At 39.1% G+C, this 18,808-nt stretch overlaps 1 protein-coding gene across 2 annotated transcripts in view; it reads left to right on the top strand.

Annotated features, from left to right (window-relative positions):
- The first annotated feature begins 383 nt into the window (after window positions 1–383).
- pof1b (POF1B actin binding protein) overlaps window positions 384–18,808 on the top strand; it is a 31,684-nt gene continuing 13,259 nt past the window's right edge. Inside the window, exons 1-3 of one of the 2 annotated variants that reach the window (XM_059352191.1) lie at window positions 384–1,138; window positions 5,298–5,378; window positions 18,170–18,450. In XM_059352191.1, coding sequence (XP_059208174.1) covers window positions 638–1,138; window positions 5,298–5,378; window positions 18,170–18,450 — 863 coding nt within the window. In that variant the 5' untranslated portion in view covers window positions 384–637. The remainder of the gene's footprint in view (window positions 1,139–5,297; window positions 5,379–18,169; window positions 18,451–18,808) is intronic. The other variant, XM_059352192.1, reaches the window with a different exon arrangement.

Genomic DNA, 18,808 nt, shown 5'->3' with positions numbered 1-18,808 from the left:
CTCGTAATTTAGAGAAAATAAAGTTTGGTATGAAGTTCCAAATTGAAGAGGGGTTCTTAATGAATTGTTTTAGCCAATTAATTTTGAATGTATTATTCAGAGTATGAAAGTCCTAGAAGTTAAGACCACCCTACTGATTTTTTAATGTAATGGTTTTTGTTTCGCCATACAAAGTTAAATAGCATCTTATCAATATTTTTGATAAGATGCTTTTTATTAACATCAAGAGCTAAAGCAGCGTAAGACGGGAAAGTCCCTAAACAGGTAGGACTTGATGGATATAAATGTTGTATACCTATGTGACACTTCCTGTTAGCTGTGTGCTCTCCTCTCCTCTAATCCCTCCCACCTATTGAGTAGTAGGCTACAGAGGCAGGGCACCTCCCTCAGTAGTTTGGTCTTCCTTTCCATGGGAGAACTCCTCTAACCGGACTTTCCTCTCCAGTTTCCCCAGCAGAGGAGGAAGTTAACTTGGGCTGGTTCACCTCTCCGCCGCGTCACCCCTGAAAACATCCAGAGGAACCTGCGCGGTTTTGTCCCACCAGAAACTTTTTCTGTTTGAGAAACTTCTAACTTTCTGCAGTTGGTGTTGTTTTTGTGGGGGGTCTGAGCTGATCCGCTCCACTGATCCATCAAGATGTCTGTCGAAGCGCGCCAGAAGACTACGACCACCTACCGGACCGTGAATGTCGCCTCTCAGGAGCCGGTAACGTCTACGACCACTTACCGGACCGTGAATGTCGCCTCTCAGGAGCCGGTAATGTCTGCGACGACCTACCGGACCGTGAACGTGGCCTCTCCGGAGCCTGTGGCGTCTACGGCGACCTACCGGACCGTGAAATTGGCCTCTCCGGAGCCGATCACCAACACGGTGATCTCGGCCGGGTCCGTGTCCCCGCTGCAGTATGCGGTGGACGGCTCTTATCAGACGATGCGGTACCTGGTCCCGATGCAGCAGCCCGTGCAGCAGCAGTCCTTCGTCCTGATGCAGCAGCCCATGATGCAGCAGCATTTGATCCAGCAGCCTATGATGCAGCAGCAGATGGTGTCCCCGGTGTACCTGCAGAGTATGCCGCGCCTGAGCATCAGCAGCCAGGACTCCACAGACATGACGTACCACCAGCAGTACACGTCGGAGGTTAGCACCATGTTAAACTTTTCTCCTCATGAAAATGCGTGTTTAAACTATTATCCTATTATTAGAAGCAAGTCTGGAGCTCATATTACTTGGCGAATGCAAAAGTTTAATAACCTGATCTTAAGTTCACTGAAAAAAATGGATTTGGAGTGACATTTACTTTAAAAAAGCTAGGCAAGTTTTTCCACACAGAAAGTGTTTGTAATCTTTACTCAGACTGTTTCTTAGTAATATTTATTTAAGAGAACCACTTTTGAAAAAATGAAAATACACAAGTAAATTGCACATTCACTGATGTCCCTCAATTACATTTTACTTGGAAATATCAACTAATTAAGCCAATGAACTGGTTTAGTGAATATTACTTGGAACGAATAATTCAATTTACATACAAAACTGAGGACACATAATAACAAACAATCACTAAGTAATGCACTACATGAAAAACTGCTATTTTAAAGTAAAAGCACCAAATTCGTATTTCTTTGTAGAATTTACATAGATGATTGAAATGATAATTACAGGGCCAAAAAATATATTTTTTTCAGTGTTGACAGATAACACCACAACCAAATAATGTGGTTTACTGTACAAAAACCAGCATACAAACTAGTTAAAGTATGCATTGTAACCCATCAAATTCCAGTAGGTCAGTTTACTTTCACTGAGATCAATTTTGCACAATGCACACCAACAATGAACCACCTTTAAACTGATTTTAATGCCACCATAAATTCATAAACACCTGTTTAACTACGTCATTTTATATCTCTATAGCAATATATCACAATATATCATGTTTCTAATATAAAATAGTCTACTTGAAATAAACATGGAAAAGCCTATTTTTACAATCTAGGCTATGTGTGAATTAAAAAAAATTGACAGATGAAAAGTACAGAGAGTTTGCTCATTTCTTAAAGAACTTTAGTGCAAAATGAACATAACAGTTTCATGTGTGATTATCGAGAAAATAAAATCTTCCAGCAAGAGGTAATGTCAAACAAAACTACAATCTCAAATGGTATCCCCTCAAAATATTTCACATCAGACTTTCTGAGAAATTTGAGTTTGTTTTGCTTATTTATTATTATCAATTTCATCGCAATAGGATTCCATTGAAAGACAATAAAACGTTATATTGAATTATCCTTCAGCCCTACTTAAAATACTTGAATTATGTGAGAAGAACAAACAAACTTTTACAAATGTTTTAAGCCCTAATATCCCTTTTTAACATACTTATTCACTTGCATGGTGTTCACACATATCTAAACTGCATCAACATGGATTCATAAGCAGCATGTTTATTGGACAGAACTTGGTGAAGGGTTGTGAAAGTACAACACTAGATTCCAGTCTCTAAATGTCTCCTCTCTATTAGAGATAACAACACATAAATTAATAGTTGAATATGAGCATCAGTGACTTGATGGGCTCTTACTCAGATTCTTGGGAAATGTCGACATCTTCTCTCACTGCATCTTGTGTTTTGAGAAAGAGTTCACACATAAATCAGTTGCTGATCACAGTTGGCTGTTAAATGTCTTTCGATAGTTTATTAGTTTGTCAGTCAGTTTCTGTTGTCAGAGCAGGAAAGAGGTCGATTGCACAGAGAAAACAGAAAGAAACACTTTGCAGCTGTCACAAGAACATTAGCGGTGTAAGCATGTTTCCCATACAGCGGTGACTTATTAATTTTGACACTGTGCATTGAATTTTCACAGCTTATGGTCAGAGATGAAGAGGTGTCTATTGATGGACAGAAGGCTGAGCTGTTGTTGTGCTAATGGGAGAATTTACATGTGCAGCCATTGTCACATTTTTAATGTGTAAAGGAGAGAATACAATAATAAGCCACTGTATTTCTTGGCAATCAAGTCTAGATTTTTTTTTCCATTTTCTCAAACAAAGGTAATGAAACTAAGGTACTGTATTGGCATGGGTATCAAATATTTCCTTTTTCGTTGATTGAGCTTTGACGTGTTCCTGACAGAATGAGCTCTCGTAAAGTTGACATTGTCTTTTTACATTCACTGAAGCATTAAGACACTCTTGCCAACCCTTCCCTTTGTCATTATCTGACTCGTCCTCTTCATTTATTACTTTTTACGTGGCGCCAGTCTTGTCCTCAACCTGCTAAAGTCTCACCTGCAAATACTTCCCTCCCCACCACTTCCTGATTGTTTTTCTCTTTGCCCTTGGGATGCTTTACACAAGGTCTCCCCTGTTGGCTAAAAACATTTGAATAATATCTTCTCTCCCATATCCTCCTCCTCTGGCCATCTGATAAAAATAGTCTTTCTATCTTTTTCTCGCCTTCCTTGTTGTATTTGATCTCCGTACTGAGTGCAGAAGAATATGTCAGGATTACCTCTGGATCTCCCTTTTGTCTGCTTCTTGTTCTAATAATTTACTAAAGCCACCTCTGCAGTTTGAGTCAGTGCGTTCAAAGCTAACTGCTCAACATGCTTGATAGAGACATGGTGCCACACCTGGTCTGACTGTGCTGATGTGCCACACCCTTACATTTAAACACAAACACATTCTTCTACCTGGTTGGATCACCTCAGCTGAAATAGACTGCACTGATCAGAGGGCTTTTTTCTTGTCTTTTGAATTAATTTGTCTGTGAAAATGTCTTGAGCTTCAGGGGACACAAAATTCCCATGTTCTACAAGAATATTTCCTTCGGATAGGCTGGAGGGTGTCCTTTATTTTTGTATAATCGACAGTACAGAAACCAATCATTCCTGTTATTGCTTTTTATAAATTAGTACAAAACTACTCAATAATGCAAAAAATATTTAATTTATAAGACCGATGTTCTGTATTTTACAAACCTTTTTTTTTGTTGAGGGAAACTTGCTGGACTGCTTTTGTGCAATTTATTTGGAAAGTCATTTGATACACATCTCATCTTACTTCATGTGAATTTATTCTGATTGTTATTGGCTCTGAATCAATTTTCGATTTGATAATCCCTTCAAAGTGACATCACACCATAAGAACAAGTACCAACATCCACTTCACACTTTCAGGAAGTAGCACTGCTCTGATGTGTGCAAAATACAAGCCAACACTAGTTTTTATTTTCTTATCTTTCATTATTAGTTTGTCTTCACCTGCTGCTCAATGGGCTCACTTCCAGAGTGCAAGATATGGTCAGTTTAGCCTGTTTATAGGCCGATAAACACTCCTGCACTTTTTACATAATTTCACACAAGGGCTCCAACTAAGGGGTATTTTCATTGTCGAATAATCTGTCAATTATATTTGATTAATTCAATGTTTTGTCTAAAAAATGTTGGAACAAGTATGAAAAATGTTCATCCCAGTTTCTCAAAGTCCAAGGTGATGCCTTTAAATGTCTCTTTTGTCAGTCCAAAAGCCAAAGATATTCACTTTAATATGATATAGAAAAGCTGAAAATAGACCTTTTCTGCCATTTGCTTAAAAAATTAATTTAACCACTGATGGATTCTGTTGATTGAAGAATTGATTAAATGACTAATTGTTGCAGTGCTTTGGATAATATTTGCCTATATATATTTGACAATATTTGCCTTTGTGGTCTTGGGGATTGTGGGCCAGATATGGACAGTGTCTGTATTTCTACTTTAAAAAAAAAACATTTTTAAGTTTGTACTTTTGGATTGTTTCTATATCTTGAAATGAATTAGACCTCTGTTTGCAAACTTGCTTCAGTCCCAATCTGTTCATTTTACAAGGCTGAATCAACTTTTTTATTGAGTTGCTTTGAAAGGCAGCTGTGGCTCAGTTGGTAGAGCTGTCGTCCACTGATGGTAAGGTCGGTGGTTTGATCCCTGACCATGGCAGGCTACATGTCAAAGTATCCTTGAGCAAGATACTGAACCCCAAATGGCTCCTGATGCTGCGTTCATCGGTGTGTGAATGAACTCCCAATGGTGGCAGGTGGCACCAGTGTGCCCTGGTAGCCTTGGCCACCAGTATGAACGGGTGAATGAGTGCAGTCTGTAATGTAAAGCGCTTTAGATAAAGTGCTATATAAGTGTAGTCCATTTACCATTTAGGATAAAGATGATGCCATGCAATTTGTGGTCATTGCGTGGCCAGAGAACTGAGGGTTTTTATGTCGTCTGTTCAGATCTGACAGTTTCTTTGTCTGTTATTTCAGAGCATCAGCGGAAAGTCTTCATCAGTGTTCAGCCAGATGTCCAGTCCTATCAAGAGCCCCGAGCCAAGTGTGGAGGAAGAGGCAATGACACACACACACACACACACACACACACACACACAACTACAAAATCACCATCCCATAAAAGCCTCCTTTTTGGTGAAACTTGCAGTAAAATCTGGCAACCACACAAGTATGTGTTCTACTTCATCTATTTTACTTTGTGGGTGTTTTTTGGATTAAAAAAACACACATTAAATACCAGATGTAAATAAAGTTGAGCATAATCGTAAAAAAAGCCCCACATAGAAACGTACATAACTAAAACAAAACATTCTGACGGCAATCAGAAACTGCACTGACAGACACCTGAAGGTAATGACTTTGGTGAATACAACATACTCCTTAAAAATTGTTCTTTGAGGTAACTTGTCGTGACAAGTTGCAGGTAATCCCGCTCTCTGAGAACATCACTCAAGTTGATAAGAGAAAGTACATCTGCATTGCACTTCAACAGGTTTTTACTATGGAAGAGGAAAACCATGCAGGTATGTGCATGAAAGTTTCAACAAGTTTGATGCTTTCATTAAGTATTTGGATGGTTAAAATGAGTTAAATCATTACTCATAAAGTCATGAAGACACTGAGTGTATGTACCCTAGAAACCTACGCACATTTTTCAACCAAATGTAGCTCGCGTTAAAGTCTAGTTGTATGCAAAACCATGCTTCCTGGTTCTCCTGAGGCTTTTTTGACCTCTCTACACCTCCATCCAATGAACAAAATCTCATCATTAAACAAAATCATAGTTGAACAGTATCAGGAAACCAGTGTCCAGGTTTTATGTTTTGTTCAAATCAAAGCTGGCAGTGGCCTTTTGCCTCTGTGCCAACTCTCTAAAACTTTCACTTTTAGATGCACAATCTTGCCATAGTACATGGAAGCGTTTTCTTCAAAATGAGAAACTAAAAAAAATGCAGAAGGGGTTTGGAATCCATCTGTTGGTTTAGTGCCGACACACCCATCTGCATGAAACCTCAACATGGGAACACGTCGGTGTGTGAAAGGCCAGTAGCACAACGACTCTCTTTTTAAAATAAGAACTTCTTATTTCAGCAGGGAGCGAATCACTGCACAAGCACACACTCTGTTTAGCTACGCCCTGCCTGCACATCACACTCTTACAACGGCACTTTGTACTCACAGGGCCGTCAACTGTCGCAACACTGACAAACCGTTCAGGGTGGTTATATCGAGGCGTGTCCAGCCACTTCCCAGAGACCTTTGCTGTGCCTGGGTAAATTCCTTTGAATTGAACCTGCAGCGTCATGTATACGACTGTTGTCAAAACAGGGAGGTTCTCTGATTTATAACAGCTTTGTCGGCGCTTTGTTGCCGGTTTTCTTGGTATGACCTGAGAAAGTCATAACATATATGTACTGAGAGATGTGTTTATTATTCAATGTTGGAGTGACAGTCTAATCTGCAGCCCATTGTTCAACGCATTAGTCTTTGGTGAGAAAGACAAGGCTTACGGCACCATCTGACACCTAAATAAAACATCTAAATGATTATTTGGTAGTCTAGTTATCACCTTAGGGCTGCGACTAATAACCACCTTCACCACCTCTTTTAACTTTCCTTTTACTTGTGTATAACATGAAACTAACCCCTATGTGATATAATATTATTATGAAACATTGAAAGGCAGCAAATCATCACATATATTTGTCATTTTTTTTAAATGAAAGTGACATCAATGAATTCTTTGTTAATCCAAAATCGACAAAAACACAAGAATAAGTATCAGAGAAAGTGCTAGGCCTGTTTTTTCTGTTACATTTAAATTAAGTGCATTTCTGGCATATGGAAAAAACACCTGTTAAACATGCTTTTCAGAAGCTATTATCTCTAAACAGAAAGAAGGATGTTGAATCTCTTAAAAAGAGTGTGGCATTGAATGGCTAGAGGGAATTTGTACAGGACAAACACATTTCTGTCTATGCAACATTGATGAAAAAAGAATGCATCAAATTCCAGTTAAGTGTGTATATTTACAAAAGATAAATGTTTATTACTTAGTCAGAACATAAAATATAAAATAATATATATATATATATATATATATATAGTTGAATATATAGCATAAATGATTAGGAAATGATCACATTCTGTTATACTCTGTTGAAGACAATGTCCCATTTTTTTTGGAATCAGGGTTAGAGAAGAAATGTAGGCATACAATGTTGCATTTTTCGTTATTTTTGTCTTCATCCATATCAGTAAAGCCTGTCTGCACTTTAATGGCAAGTAAAGTTTTGTTGTTCCCCTGTGAGGATTTTAATCCTTTCCCTTACATCATCTGCAGAGTGTGCTCACTGCTGTCTCTGATCTGTTTACTCTCGTATGTCTTCAGTCTGTCTCAGCCGTATCTTCAGAAAATAATTTGGGCTGTGAGGTGTCAGGTGCTCATCTGCGAGTCAGCTTTGCTCAACAATGTTTAGTCAGGGATACTCATTGACCACACCCCTCTGTCTTTTTTCGGGAATCGAGAAGGAGTGTTTCTCAGACAGGTCAGGATTTGTTCAACTTTTATTTATGTTTGAATTGATAATTTCCTATTTTTTTAGTGTTCCTGTTGTTCAGTGTGATTTAGATCACTGGAAATACTGGCTTCTTGAACAGCATTGAGAAGTTTCTCATCTAATGTCACATATAAAACATAAAAACAGACCAACTAGTGACGCCTGTGGGGTTAAAGTGCTGAAAGTGAATGTGTGTGTGCGTGAAGGCTGAACTGCAAGTAAGGTAGGCTCTGCTTTTTGATGACTGACAGACAATCACTTAGGCAGAGAGGGGAAAACAAGTGATGACAAGCCACACACACATTTGGGTTCACAGTATACCATGGTATGAAAATTGGCAGTTATCATACCATGTACATTTACTTATCCATGGTATTGCAAATTTCTCCTTGTACTGCACACATATGCAGCAATAGACATTTTTTTTACACATACTTATATTAAAAAGTATCGAAATATATTCAAAAGATTTTGAAAAAAATGTTTTAGATATTAACACTATTTGTGTAACACCTCAAAAACTATTAACTAACTAATATTTTCTGATACCCCTGCATTTCTAACACACACACGAACAAAAGCCAAATTATAGGCTGATTAAACGTAAACCATTACCATTAGCGCGCAAAACAACAAATTATTTCCCTGAGAAGAAGAAGATGTATATCTAGAGCATGAGAAATAACTAGAAATCTTATGACACACCCTGCAGCAACCACAGATATTAGGAGGGCTTCTTCATGACTACTGGTTTTAAAAACCACAATTTTTTTTTGTCATCACAACTTTGTGACATTGTCAGGTTTTGTTGCAGTTTAAATTAATTCTCTTTTCATGACATGATAAATGTTTTGACAGCTGTGAATGAAAAATATGTTGCTAAAAGCAACACAACATGATTGATCAACAATGAGAATCAGTGATCACTATCTTATTATGCCAGAAGCCTTCTCTTTCTTGAGTTAAATAAATAACAAACACTATGTTGAGCTGCATTCTTGTTGTTCCGAGCTGTTCCTCTACCAAAAATATCCTCATGAATGTGTCAGACCAAAGAAGACAAAGTAGAAAGACAAGTTTTAAAACTGTCAAGGAAAGAAAAAACCTGTGGACCGACGATAAAAGATTTAACCTTCACACGCACATTGGGTGGGTGGGGTTGGGGGGAGCGGGGTCTCTGTTAACTGTCCTGTTACCTTCACGCCATAGTCAACCCCCTGGCATTGGTGGACACATTTTTCACAGCTCTGTAAATACAGGTTGAGGTTTACAGGTCTGTACAGGCCACAGCTACAAGCGTATATATGTTAAAATGTAAATCACCTGAAATTTCTTGCTGCTTCAGGATGTTTGAGGGGCACCTGCTGTATGCAGGGGGGCACCAGCGGCACTGAAAGGGTGCCCTGGAGGGTACTTTATCATGCTTTGTCCACTAATAAACATTTTCTACCAACTCGAACCTAGTTCCTTTTGCTGTCTGGTGCTGGTGCTGGTTTGCATTTGGTCAACAGGCTATAGAGCCATCTCATTATGTCACTGTATACATCTGGAAACATCTCCGCTCCCCGCAAGCATGAAACAACAATCACAGACTACATTGTCTCTTTACAAATGTTGCTCATGGCTTTGCAAGGCTACATCCAAACAAGACTGTTACAACTCATTTGTGCTGCTCGTCTTGAATGCTATGGACAGCGATGACGTTCTTATTAACATTGACCATAAGATGTCCTTAACACTGATCGTAAGATGTTGTAAGCCTTTGTTGTAAGCTAACGCTAGCCTGCTAACGTTAGCCCGCACTAACGATAGCCCGTATCGATCACATTGCAGTTAAACAAATCAAATAATATGAATAATACACATTTAAATTGGTCTTGTTGGTCTCTATAATCCCGCCCCAGCCCCTGACGTTAATGGTTTGTGGTTCTTGACCAGCAAAGAGTCTCTGAACCAGTTTTCCTGACAGAGAGCCAGTTCTTTGGCATGATGCTTTTAGATTAGTTATTGAAGCCCTGGAACTGCTTCGGTCGAAAAGGGGTATAAAAGGGGTATAGAAGTGGAGGGTACTTCATCATGTTTTATCTACCACTGGGGCATCAAAGAGGGCACTTTTGTCGCGTTTTCTTAAAGCACCAATGAGTCCATATATAGTTCTCTTATATTGGATTGAAGGCAAACATTTCTGCAGGCAATATCTCCAACACTTTGCAACTCACTCTGTTGGTTTAGTTAACATAGGAAGTGTCGATCTGAGGCTCAGGTTCTCTTTGTGTAAACGCTTCATTTGGAGTAGATCAAAGGTCAAAGCCATAGCACTCTGACAAAAGGACTGAGTGAAGGGAGTGAACCTTAAACAGGTTGAGGTTCAAGTGTGTTTAAGCAGGACTGAAGGACATGTTTGCTACCGTGAGGATGGAATCTGTCATCTTTCAGTTGTGAAGAGTTTCTTTCGGTTTGTCTGCCACAATGACAGAGACTGCAGTGTTTGAACCCAGATTAAACAGATTTAAGGATTATGGGAATATGACAAACTCTATTTGACAGATGATCTTCAGCCTTTTGTCTTTGCTCAGCTGCTTCTTAAGAAGCTTTTCTCACTACTATAGGGTATGTGAGGCATTCAGACATAATTACAGGACAGGGAAGGAGGGCGTCACATTGCGGGGAGGCCGGAATGCAACACAAGATGTCACGGTTTTATTGTTTACTATGAGGAAATCTCCATTCTGTAGCTTTGATTAAATGGGCATATAAATAACATTCTCTGTCACTGTAGCATGAGATGTTGTTGATGGATTTGTTGATGGTTGATTTGTAGCTTTCTGGATTCTTTTTTATTGCCATTGTGGCGGAAAAAACAAGCACTGGACAGGAATGAACAAGAATTTAAAGCCTAACAATCCACCTTTTACAGGTTTGCAACATTGTTTTCCACAGTCAGCTTGCACCTCATCAGTGCTTGTTTGTGGCCCTTAGAAGTGTCCGGGTGATGCTGTCGAATGTACTTTAGCGCTTTATGTGCATCAATTTACAGACTGTTTATTCTGCATGCATTAGACTGTGACCCTGTGATGGTTTGGCAGCCTTCATGTAAACATACTGACGACTGAGCTTACTGACTCGTTTTCATTCAGATTCTTGCAGCTGAAAGCCATCTGTATGTTTTTATCTTATCACATCTGTACACCACCTGCTCGCTGTCTGCTGCAGGTTAGACATTCTGAAGCTGTCAGGCTGGGGGCGTGACAGAGTTATTGCCTCGTGGTGCTTTGTATGCACATGTGTGTACAGACGCTTCTCTTGGTAAAAATAAGGACATATTTTAATTTTTCTTGTCTCCAACTGGTGGCTTACTCCTTTTGATTAGGTTGTTGCTGGTGAAAGTTAAGTCTTATAGTCAGAGCCATGCTAAGAAGTTCTTCACCTTATGAATGAATGTTATGCTATCATCAGCAGATCATTTATATGTATAGATGTTCAACTTTATGTGTCGCTTGTATGAGTCAGAAAACAGCGGCATAGAGGCTTTACAAGTCCTAGGAAGAACGGTTTTAGATACCTTCTTTTCTGTTCTTTTTTTTGCTTTCTTTTTCTCTTTTATGGACCCTTCTGTGAATCTGAAATAAAGATTGATTATAGCGAGTGAAAAGGATGAGAATGACACTAAGCAGGTCTCTTGCTGAGATAAGAAGCAAATAACATAATTCTGTAATACAGAACTTCAGACATTTTGTACGTAAGCTACTTAGTGCTCAGAGCAGAGACAAATACAAAACATTGATGGCTGTTGCGTGGCAGCAGTAATTCTAAAAAGCTATAGTTCAAAATGATTAATTGACAGGTGAACTTAATCTGTGTGCATTAACGGTTTTCCACCTGCTGCCCACACCTGACACATCACAGGTGGCGCCGCACAGAACCACCCAGCATAATGGATGTTTTTTTTCAAACACTGCTGAAGTTTTTTGCCATGGTGACTTGTGGTTCACACCCAGCTGTGATCATGGCTTTGCCTGGTATTTCATCACCTGCGGCTGCTCCATCAAAGAGAGGAAACAACCTTTGAAAGTTTTATTTGAACTCTCAGGTTGCTTGTGTGGAATAGATCTTTCTGTACAATGCACTGCATGTTTTTCAATACTTTTTATTTTTTGAATTGTACTAGTAACTTCTTAGAGAAAAGCCTAACTCAACTCAATCAAACAATAATCATCAAACAGCTTTATGATAGCTACTGTATCTTCCTCCCACCAAGTCCAGCATAATAGTAATACATTACAATGCTTAAATGTCTCTGCTCTTAAAATCTTAAAAAGATACTTGTCTTTCTTCTGCCAATAATTGCCTGGGCACCAAAAGGATTGTACACTGACAAAGCATAACTACAGTTTCACTTATGTCATTCCAATCGTGCTGCAAGACCGGACAGGAAAAGAATAGCTGGGTGTGGTTAGCTTTTACCTCTCTGCATTTTCACCAGAAGCTTGATGTTGCCTCCTTGGAGTATTTTGCAACAGGGGTTGTACAGAAACATAACTGAATTTTTCCTTACTTTCCATACTTCCAAATTTCTGGTGATACCATTTATTTTGGTTCCTTCTCCCAGCTGGTGATTGCTTTGATTTCTTGACTTCTAGACTCTGCATGTTCAAACTGGCATCAAGCCTCTGATTCAGCCACATTTGTTGATCGAGGAGCAAGTTCTCATCCCTGTTTGTTTACATTACGTCTGCTGAAAGATGGATGCTGGTATTCGCTTTAACCAGGTGTTGCAGACACACCTTTCCAAGTTTTTGATGTTCTCTCTTACTGTTAATCCTGAAATCTGAACACTGCGGCAGTCTATGACAACCTCAGTTTCTCTTCATCATCTTTGCTCTCTGGCCTAGAAACAATAGCAATTTCTGCTTTATCTGTATGATTATACAGTCCAGGTTATAATGCATCAAATGTATTTATAATGCATTATCAACAGACTGAATAACACATGGAAATGAATTGATGAAAGAGATGTTTTGCAGGATACACACACACACACACACACACACACACACACACACACAAAGAGCTTGTGTGGTAAAGTGACTCTTCTCTCCGTTATCAACCTCTAGTGTTACTCAGAGAGCCTGGCTGGAGCCACACTGACCTACATCACACCACACACACACACACACACACACACACACACACACACACACACACACACACACACACACACAGAGACCAGAGGGCCTGAAATGGTGAAGAGATGATGTATTGAGTTTAAATATTGGGTTACTGGTGTTTTAGGACGCTACATTCACAGCCTGTAGAAGTGAAACTGGAGCAGTGAGCTTCTGATCCTGAAAAGACTGAACCAGAATTTTTTGTTTTTGGTTGAAACAGGAACGTTCAGCTCTGTGAGAGAAATCTAATTTACCTCCAGGAACATCAGCTGTTTCGTCACATTTATAGGAGCTTTGACCCTCAGGCAGAAAGAAGAAAATGAACTTAATTTGACCTCTATATGCAGTTCTTCAACTTGTTGTATCAGATAGAAGAAGTTCATCTGGAGGGCATGAATAGCGCATGCAACAGACAACAAACAGGGATTTTTTCCATTGCTGATCACATTTTAAGACTTTAAACTTAGAGAGAAATAATACAATTTGAGATCAATAATAGAATAATAAAAATAAAATAGAGAAAAGCAGAACTATCTCATGGCTCAGACATTGGTAACAGAGAACAGTGAATATTTTTGCTTCATAAATTATTAAAATCCTAAATGAATTATTAAGAATATTGTATAAACATTGAACATTGACTTAGCATTTCAGATCCAGTCTTTTCTTCCTTACAGAAGTGTAAGAAAATCAGCAATTTACGTTAGACAATTTAAATTTGATCCTAATACAAATTAAATAAGTATCTTATAAAATTAAGTTTATTTACTTTAGCATTATTTTAGTGGAGTAAGCAACTCTAATCTTTCTTGTTTTAAGAAAATACATTTGTAGAAAATAAGATGGAAATTCTTTCTTTGAGCCATGGCTGCACTTTTCTCCCTGTGCTCCCATTATTCTAGGTCAGTCTGACACACACACACACACACACACACACACACACACACACACACACACACACACTCTTACCCACTAACCTATCATCATAAGGTTGTTGTTATCCTCCCGTACATTCTACACAGCAGTATGAGCTCAGGTCTGCAGTGGATCCCTGGAATTTAGCGTCTGCAGGTCAACTGCATATTAAACTCTGTCGAGTCCACCTGAGACATTTTTCTCGTCTCTGAAAATGAACACCAGCAGCACCACTAACAATCTTGAGAAAACTAAAGCAGTTATGGTCTTACAGCTATACAGGGGACATCGTTTCAAGATGTTGTAGGTGGGTTGTGAACATGTGTTTATGATTTCTTTTTAGGTTTTTCTTATGGAAGATAAAACGTAGCTCCTTGCTTGCAAGTGAAAGGGTTTATTGTAGGAATGGGCCAGTGGCTGATTGACTGAGCTGAACATTAAAAAGCCCTACCTCCTAGTCACACCTACACTTGGGCGTGTTTGTAGTGGCGTTTATTAATTGCTTAAAAAGTAACCATTCTGATTTATTTAATGTTGCACAGACTGATTTTGAGAGTGCAGCTGAAGGTGCACACAACGGCTGCCACATTATTGAATCTAAAGTAGAAGATATTTAGTACAAACTAATTTCCGGTGAAAGGATTAATAAAATGACAGACATGCTTTTGTTTCGACAATTTGGGATACAAGCTACTACAATTAGCAGTGTGATTATCAGGACTAATCTCTGTCAGTATGTCTGTTGAAAAGGAGTCAGTTGTCCTAGACCTGGTTCAGGGCTGTCTGTTGGAGTTTGTCTCCCTTTCTCTGAAGGAATGACAGGCATGTTATCGTAGGTGCCACAGCCCTGCAGCACTCAGACACACCCACCTCCATGTGGAAACACAACTTGTCTTTACTGTTGCACTCTTCACTCCTCTGTTGTTTGTATTTAACAACAAAATGACAGTAATAATAGTTCAAGAAGTCCCCACCTTTGGCCCTGCTGTGACCTTTGAGTCTGCCGGATCATAAACCAAACACCAGGTTTCAAAAATCGTTTTGAGTGCAGACAGACAGGGTTTGAATTTACAACCTCACACTGTTAGATGCTGGAGGTATGAGTCATCTAAGTGCCAAGCCTATATTCAAACACAGTGACAGGGCTGCAATTGATAGTGTATAAAATAAATACTTACCCACATTTTTAAATTTATTTGGGTCCACACATGACTGTGTTCATTTGTTTTATAACTTTTTGAAAGAGTCTTTGTTGGATTTGAAACAGAGTGACAACCGTTTCCTTGATTGCACAAAGTGGAAAAAAAATAAAACAGTTTTAGGTATTTGCCCTGCTGTTTGTCCTGGACAACACAAGAGGTTTCCTGCAGGAATCAAATTCCTAAAAGCCTCTGTCAGTGCTGCTTGTTTGGCACAGTTCACAATAACTGAGCTTGTTGGGGTTGAAATCGAACCTGCAATCTTTCAAGCTTTAGGCCACCTCACCGCCCGTGTTGTTCTTTCATTTGTGTGGAGTTTCTTGATTATTTTTCCGAATGAAAACAATACTGGACATGCCAATGTTTCCTGGTGACGACATTATGTTTTTGGTCTTTCTGACATTAGTTCTGCTGCATGGGTGCTGGCTTCAGGGGGTGCAAAGGGCCATGGTGTTCAGAAACTTTGAAACAACAAACAATGCACTTCTGGAGTGCTTCTCTTCCTCATACTGGGAACTACCAGTTTATCAGGAACACTGTTCAATTCAAATACAAGCAGATACAACAATCCTGCAGAAAATCCTACACAAGAAGCTTATAAATAATTTAATTTTACATAATGTTGGAGAGTTGTTTCTACAACAATCTTCTACAATTCTGTCTCCCTCCCGCCAATGTGGATAAACAAAATATTATAAAAACCTTTAAATAGTCTCCCTAAAAATGACCAGTTTTTATTAAGAATATCTGTTTGAAACAACATCAACAGAAACTGAACCTGATATTGAAGTGCTGCAGGGCTCCATCAGGTCTTGGTGGCCCTCCAATAGCACAATGATGTAAACCTTACCTGGTGGGAAATCCTGCCTCTAAATCTTTCTCTGGGTTCATGTGGAATCTGGCTGGACTGCTCTGCAGTGCAAAAGTTTGGATATTTAAGAAGGCGTCACATCAGACAAAATGTTCTGCTGTCAGGGGTGAAACCAAGATAAGCACAAATTAACTGTAATGAGCCTGAAACATCTCATGGGAATGGAAGACTTGTTCCATTCAGAAACCTGCCAGATTTACATTTTAGCCTCCAGGTTTGTTTATTCTAAGCACTGCAGTGAATGCATAGATCATTTGGATTATAAAGGCAGGTCAATACGTATTTCTGTGTTTTCAGATATGTTTTCAGTTTCATGTCAGCAAGAAATGATTTTATTTTCTTTGTTATACATGATACCACAAACCCCATTGATATGTTGTATTTGGAGGGGCAGGTAAGGACGACGTCCCTGTGTCTTGTAGCAGTTGCAAAAAAACACAGCTGCACCCTTGGATCAAGTTTTTATCCTTAAGATGTGGGGTTAGATCAGACAGACAAATCCTGTCAAAAACCCAACCAACCTGTGTTGCACAAAAAAAGACGCGCCACATATCATTCATCATTCTGTACACACAGGAGGACAGGTGGACTCTGATCCAGATCACGTTGTCTTGTTGCTACAAGATGGCACTGAAGGCCTGGTGGGTGTAACTGAGAAGAAATTACTTTAGCTTTTTTACAATCAGTTTTGTAACAACTTGCACCACAGGGGCTAAAAAAAGGAGAAAGGAGGTTGAAGAAAGACAAGGCAAACATAATAAATAATGCTGGCAGGGACCACCAATCTGTCATGTGTCTGCAAACAATGATTGTGACAGACATATTTGCGGAGAGTGAAAGTGCTCTCTGTGTGAAGAGTACACACAGCAGACTAGCGAACAGGTTATGCAACAGTTTGACTGCCACATGCAAATAGAAGGAGGTGATGGGCGTGTTTGGCTTTAGTCATGTGTAGGTGCAGTGTGAGGTGCAGAGTGGAGATCCTGGGAGCTCAGGATTCATCACTTAGAGGTGATTTACTAACATATTTTCAGTGTATACCAGTGCTATCAGGGGGGCACATTTTCAGACACCCAAGGGCCTGGGGTGGATCATTTACCCCAAGCTGTTTTTCTATTATTATTATTATTATTATTATTATTATGTTGACACAACGCAGCACTAGATTTTCATTTTTTTATTTAGCTACATTGCAAAGTAGCCTAATCATAAACATAAACAATAAATAGTTCTTATTCAAGCATTTTGGCCAAGTCCTTGATTTTTTTTCTTGCTTTGATATTGCCCTTAAAGTAAAACATATTTCAAACAAATATATTCCACAACATAATTATTAATTCTGACATTTTTAGCATTACCCTTTAACATTCATGACAATGTCTCTTGTTTTGTGTCTACTTCTTCCTCCTCACATAACCATTTTAAACAGACAAACATCTGGAAACCGGCACCACATCCATTCAATATTCTCCAGTTCTCTGGCCTATATAGGCCTCAGGCACACTATATGACCAAAAGTATGCAGACATTGCTGGGGAAGAAGTGTTATTGCACTCAAGCATATATGTTGGCCTTTAAAGCACAACCAGGCTACAAACACAGGTGACTATTGGGCTTCATTATTAGGATACTTAAAAAGTTTGAAGGGCAGTTATCATTTTTCCAGTGATTTTGAAACATGACTTCCGGAAATTAAGCAATCCTAACACCAGCATTTCCTAATGTTTAAACCTGCTAATTATGTTATGTTTTTGTCAGAAGAGGCTGCTCAGTTCACGTGCTAGTTAGACATCCAACATAGTGTTGATCACCAGGTGAAGTGTTAACTTCCTGGTGCCCCGTTATGTTAGTATGACCTAATCTGTTAATATGTCACCATCAAGCCTGTGACCTTTGTCACTGGTGTCTTCTCTGCCTTTTTTATGTCTCATTTTCTTAGTTCCATTTATTTTTTATTCAGCAACAATTAAATAAAGTATTGTGGATTTCATAGCAGTTAGTAATGCATGTGCACGGACTGAAACATTCTGTAAATACAGTGAAGAAGGATCAAAAAATGAATTGAGAAATAGTCTGGATTTGTGTCATTCAGACACAATAGATAAACATGTCTGTTTCTGCCCTGTTCCTCTAGGAGGAAGAAGAAGAGGAGGAAGAAGAAGAAGAGGAGGAAGAAGAAGAAGAGGAGGAGACAGTTGAGGTTGAAGAGGTGGAGATCGTCAACATCATACAACAGAAGCCGCTACCGGTGATAGAGAAGATCTCCAGGACGGAGGTGACGACTGAACTAAGAGAAGTGCCCCAGCCAACAAAGATGGACACGCGTTATTTTGGAGAGCTGCTGGCTGATGTCTACAGAAAGAATTGTGACATCCACTCCTGCATCTCCGAGCATGTGTCCAAGATCCGTGGAAAGTAAGTGCATGTGAATTTCTGTGAATTAATTTCTTTCCAAGGCACTGTACACAGAAAAACAAAAAAACAAACAAACTTGATAAATGATGCTTAAGCTCACGCAAAATTAAATAAAAGGACATCATGTATGGACATATATGGAGATCATGCAAGGTATTCTTACAGACATAGGAGGCATGGAGAAAGGTTGAAACAGTTTATTAGTAATCTTGCAGTTGAAGGCAGGTGGGGGTGAAAGGAAATCTGAAAGGGCTACTATGGTGGTGCAGGTGGGCAGGTGACGGTAAGGGAAAAGGTATTAGCAGGCAGGCAACACGAGAAGTCTAGAAAAAGCCATTACAAGAAACACTGAAAATGT

The sequence above is a fragment of the Centropristis striata genome, chromosome 15 (genome assembly GCF_030273125.1).
Source record: "Centropristis striata isolate RG_2023a ecotype Rhode Island chromosome 15, C.striata_1.0, whole genome shotgun sequence".
Lineage (NCBI taxonomy): Eukaryota > Metazoa > Chordata > Actinopteri > Perciformes > Serranidae > Centropristis > Centropristis striata.
The sequence above is the reverse complement of the archived record's forward strand: the minus strand, read 5'-3'. Positions and strand labels throughout refer to the sequence as shown.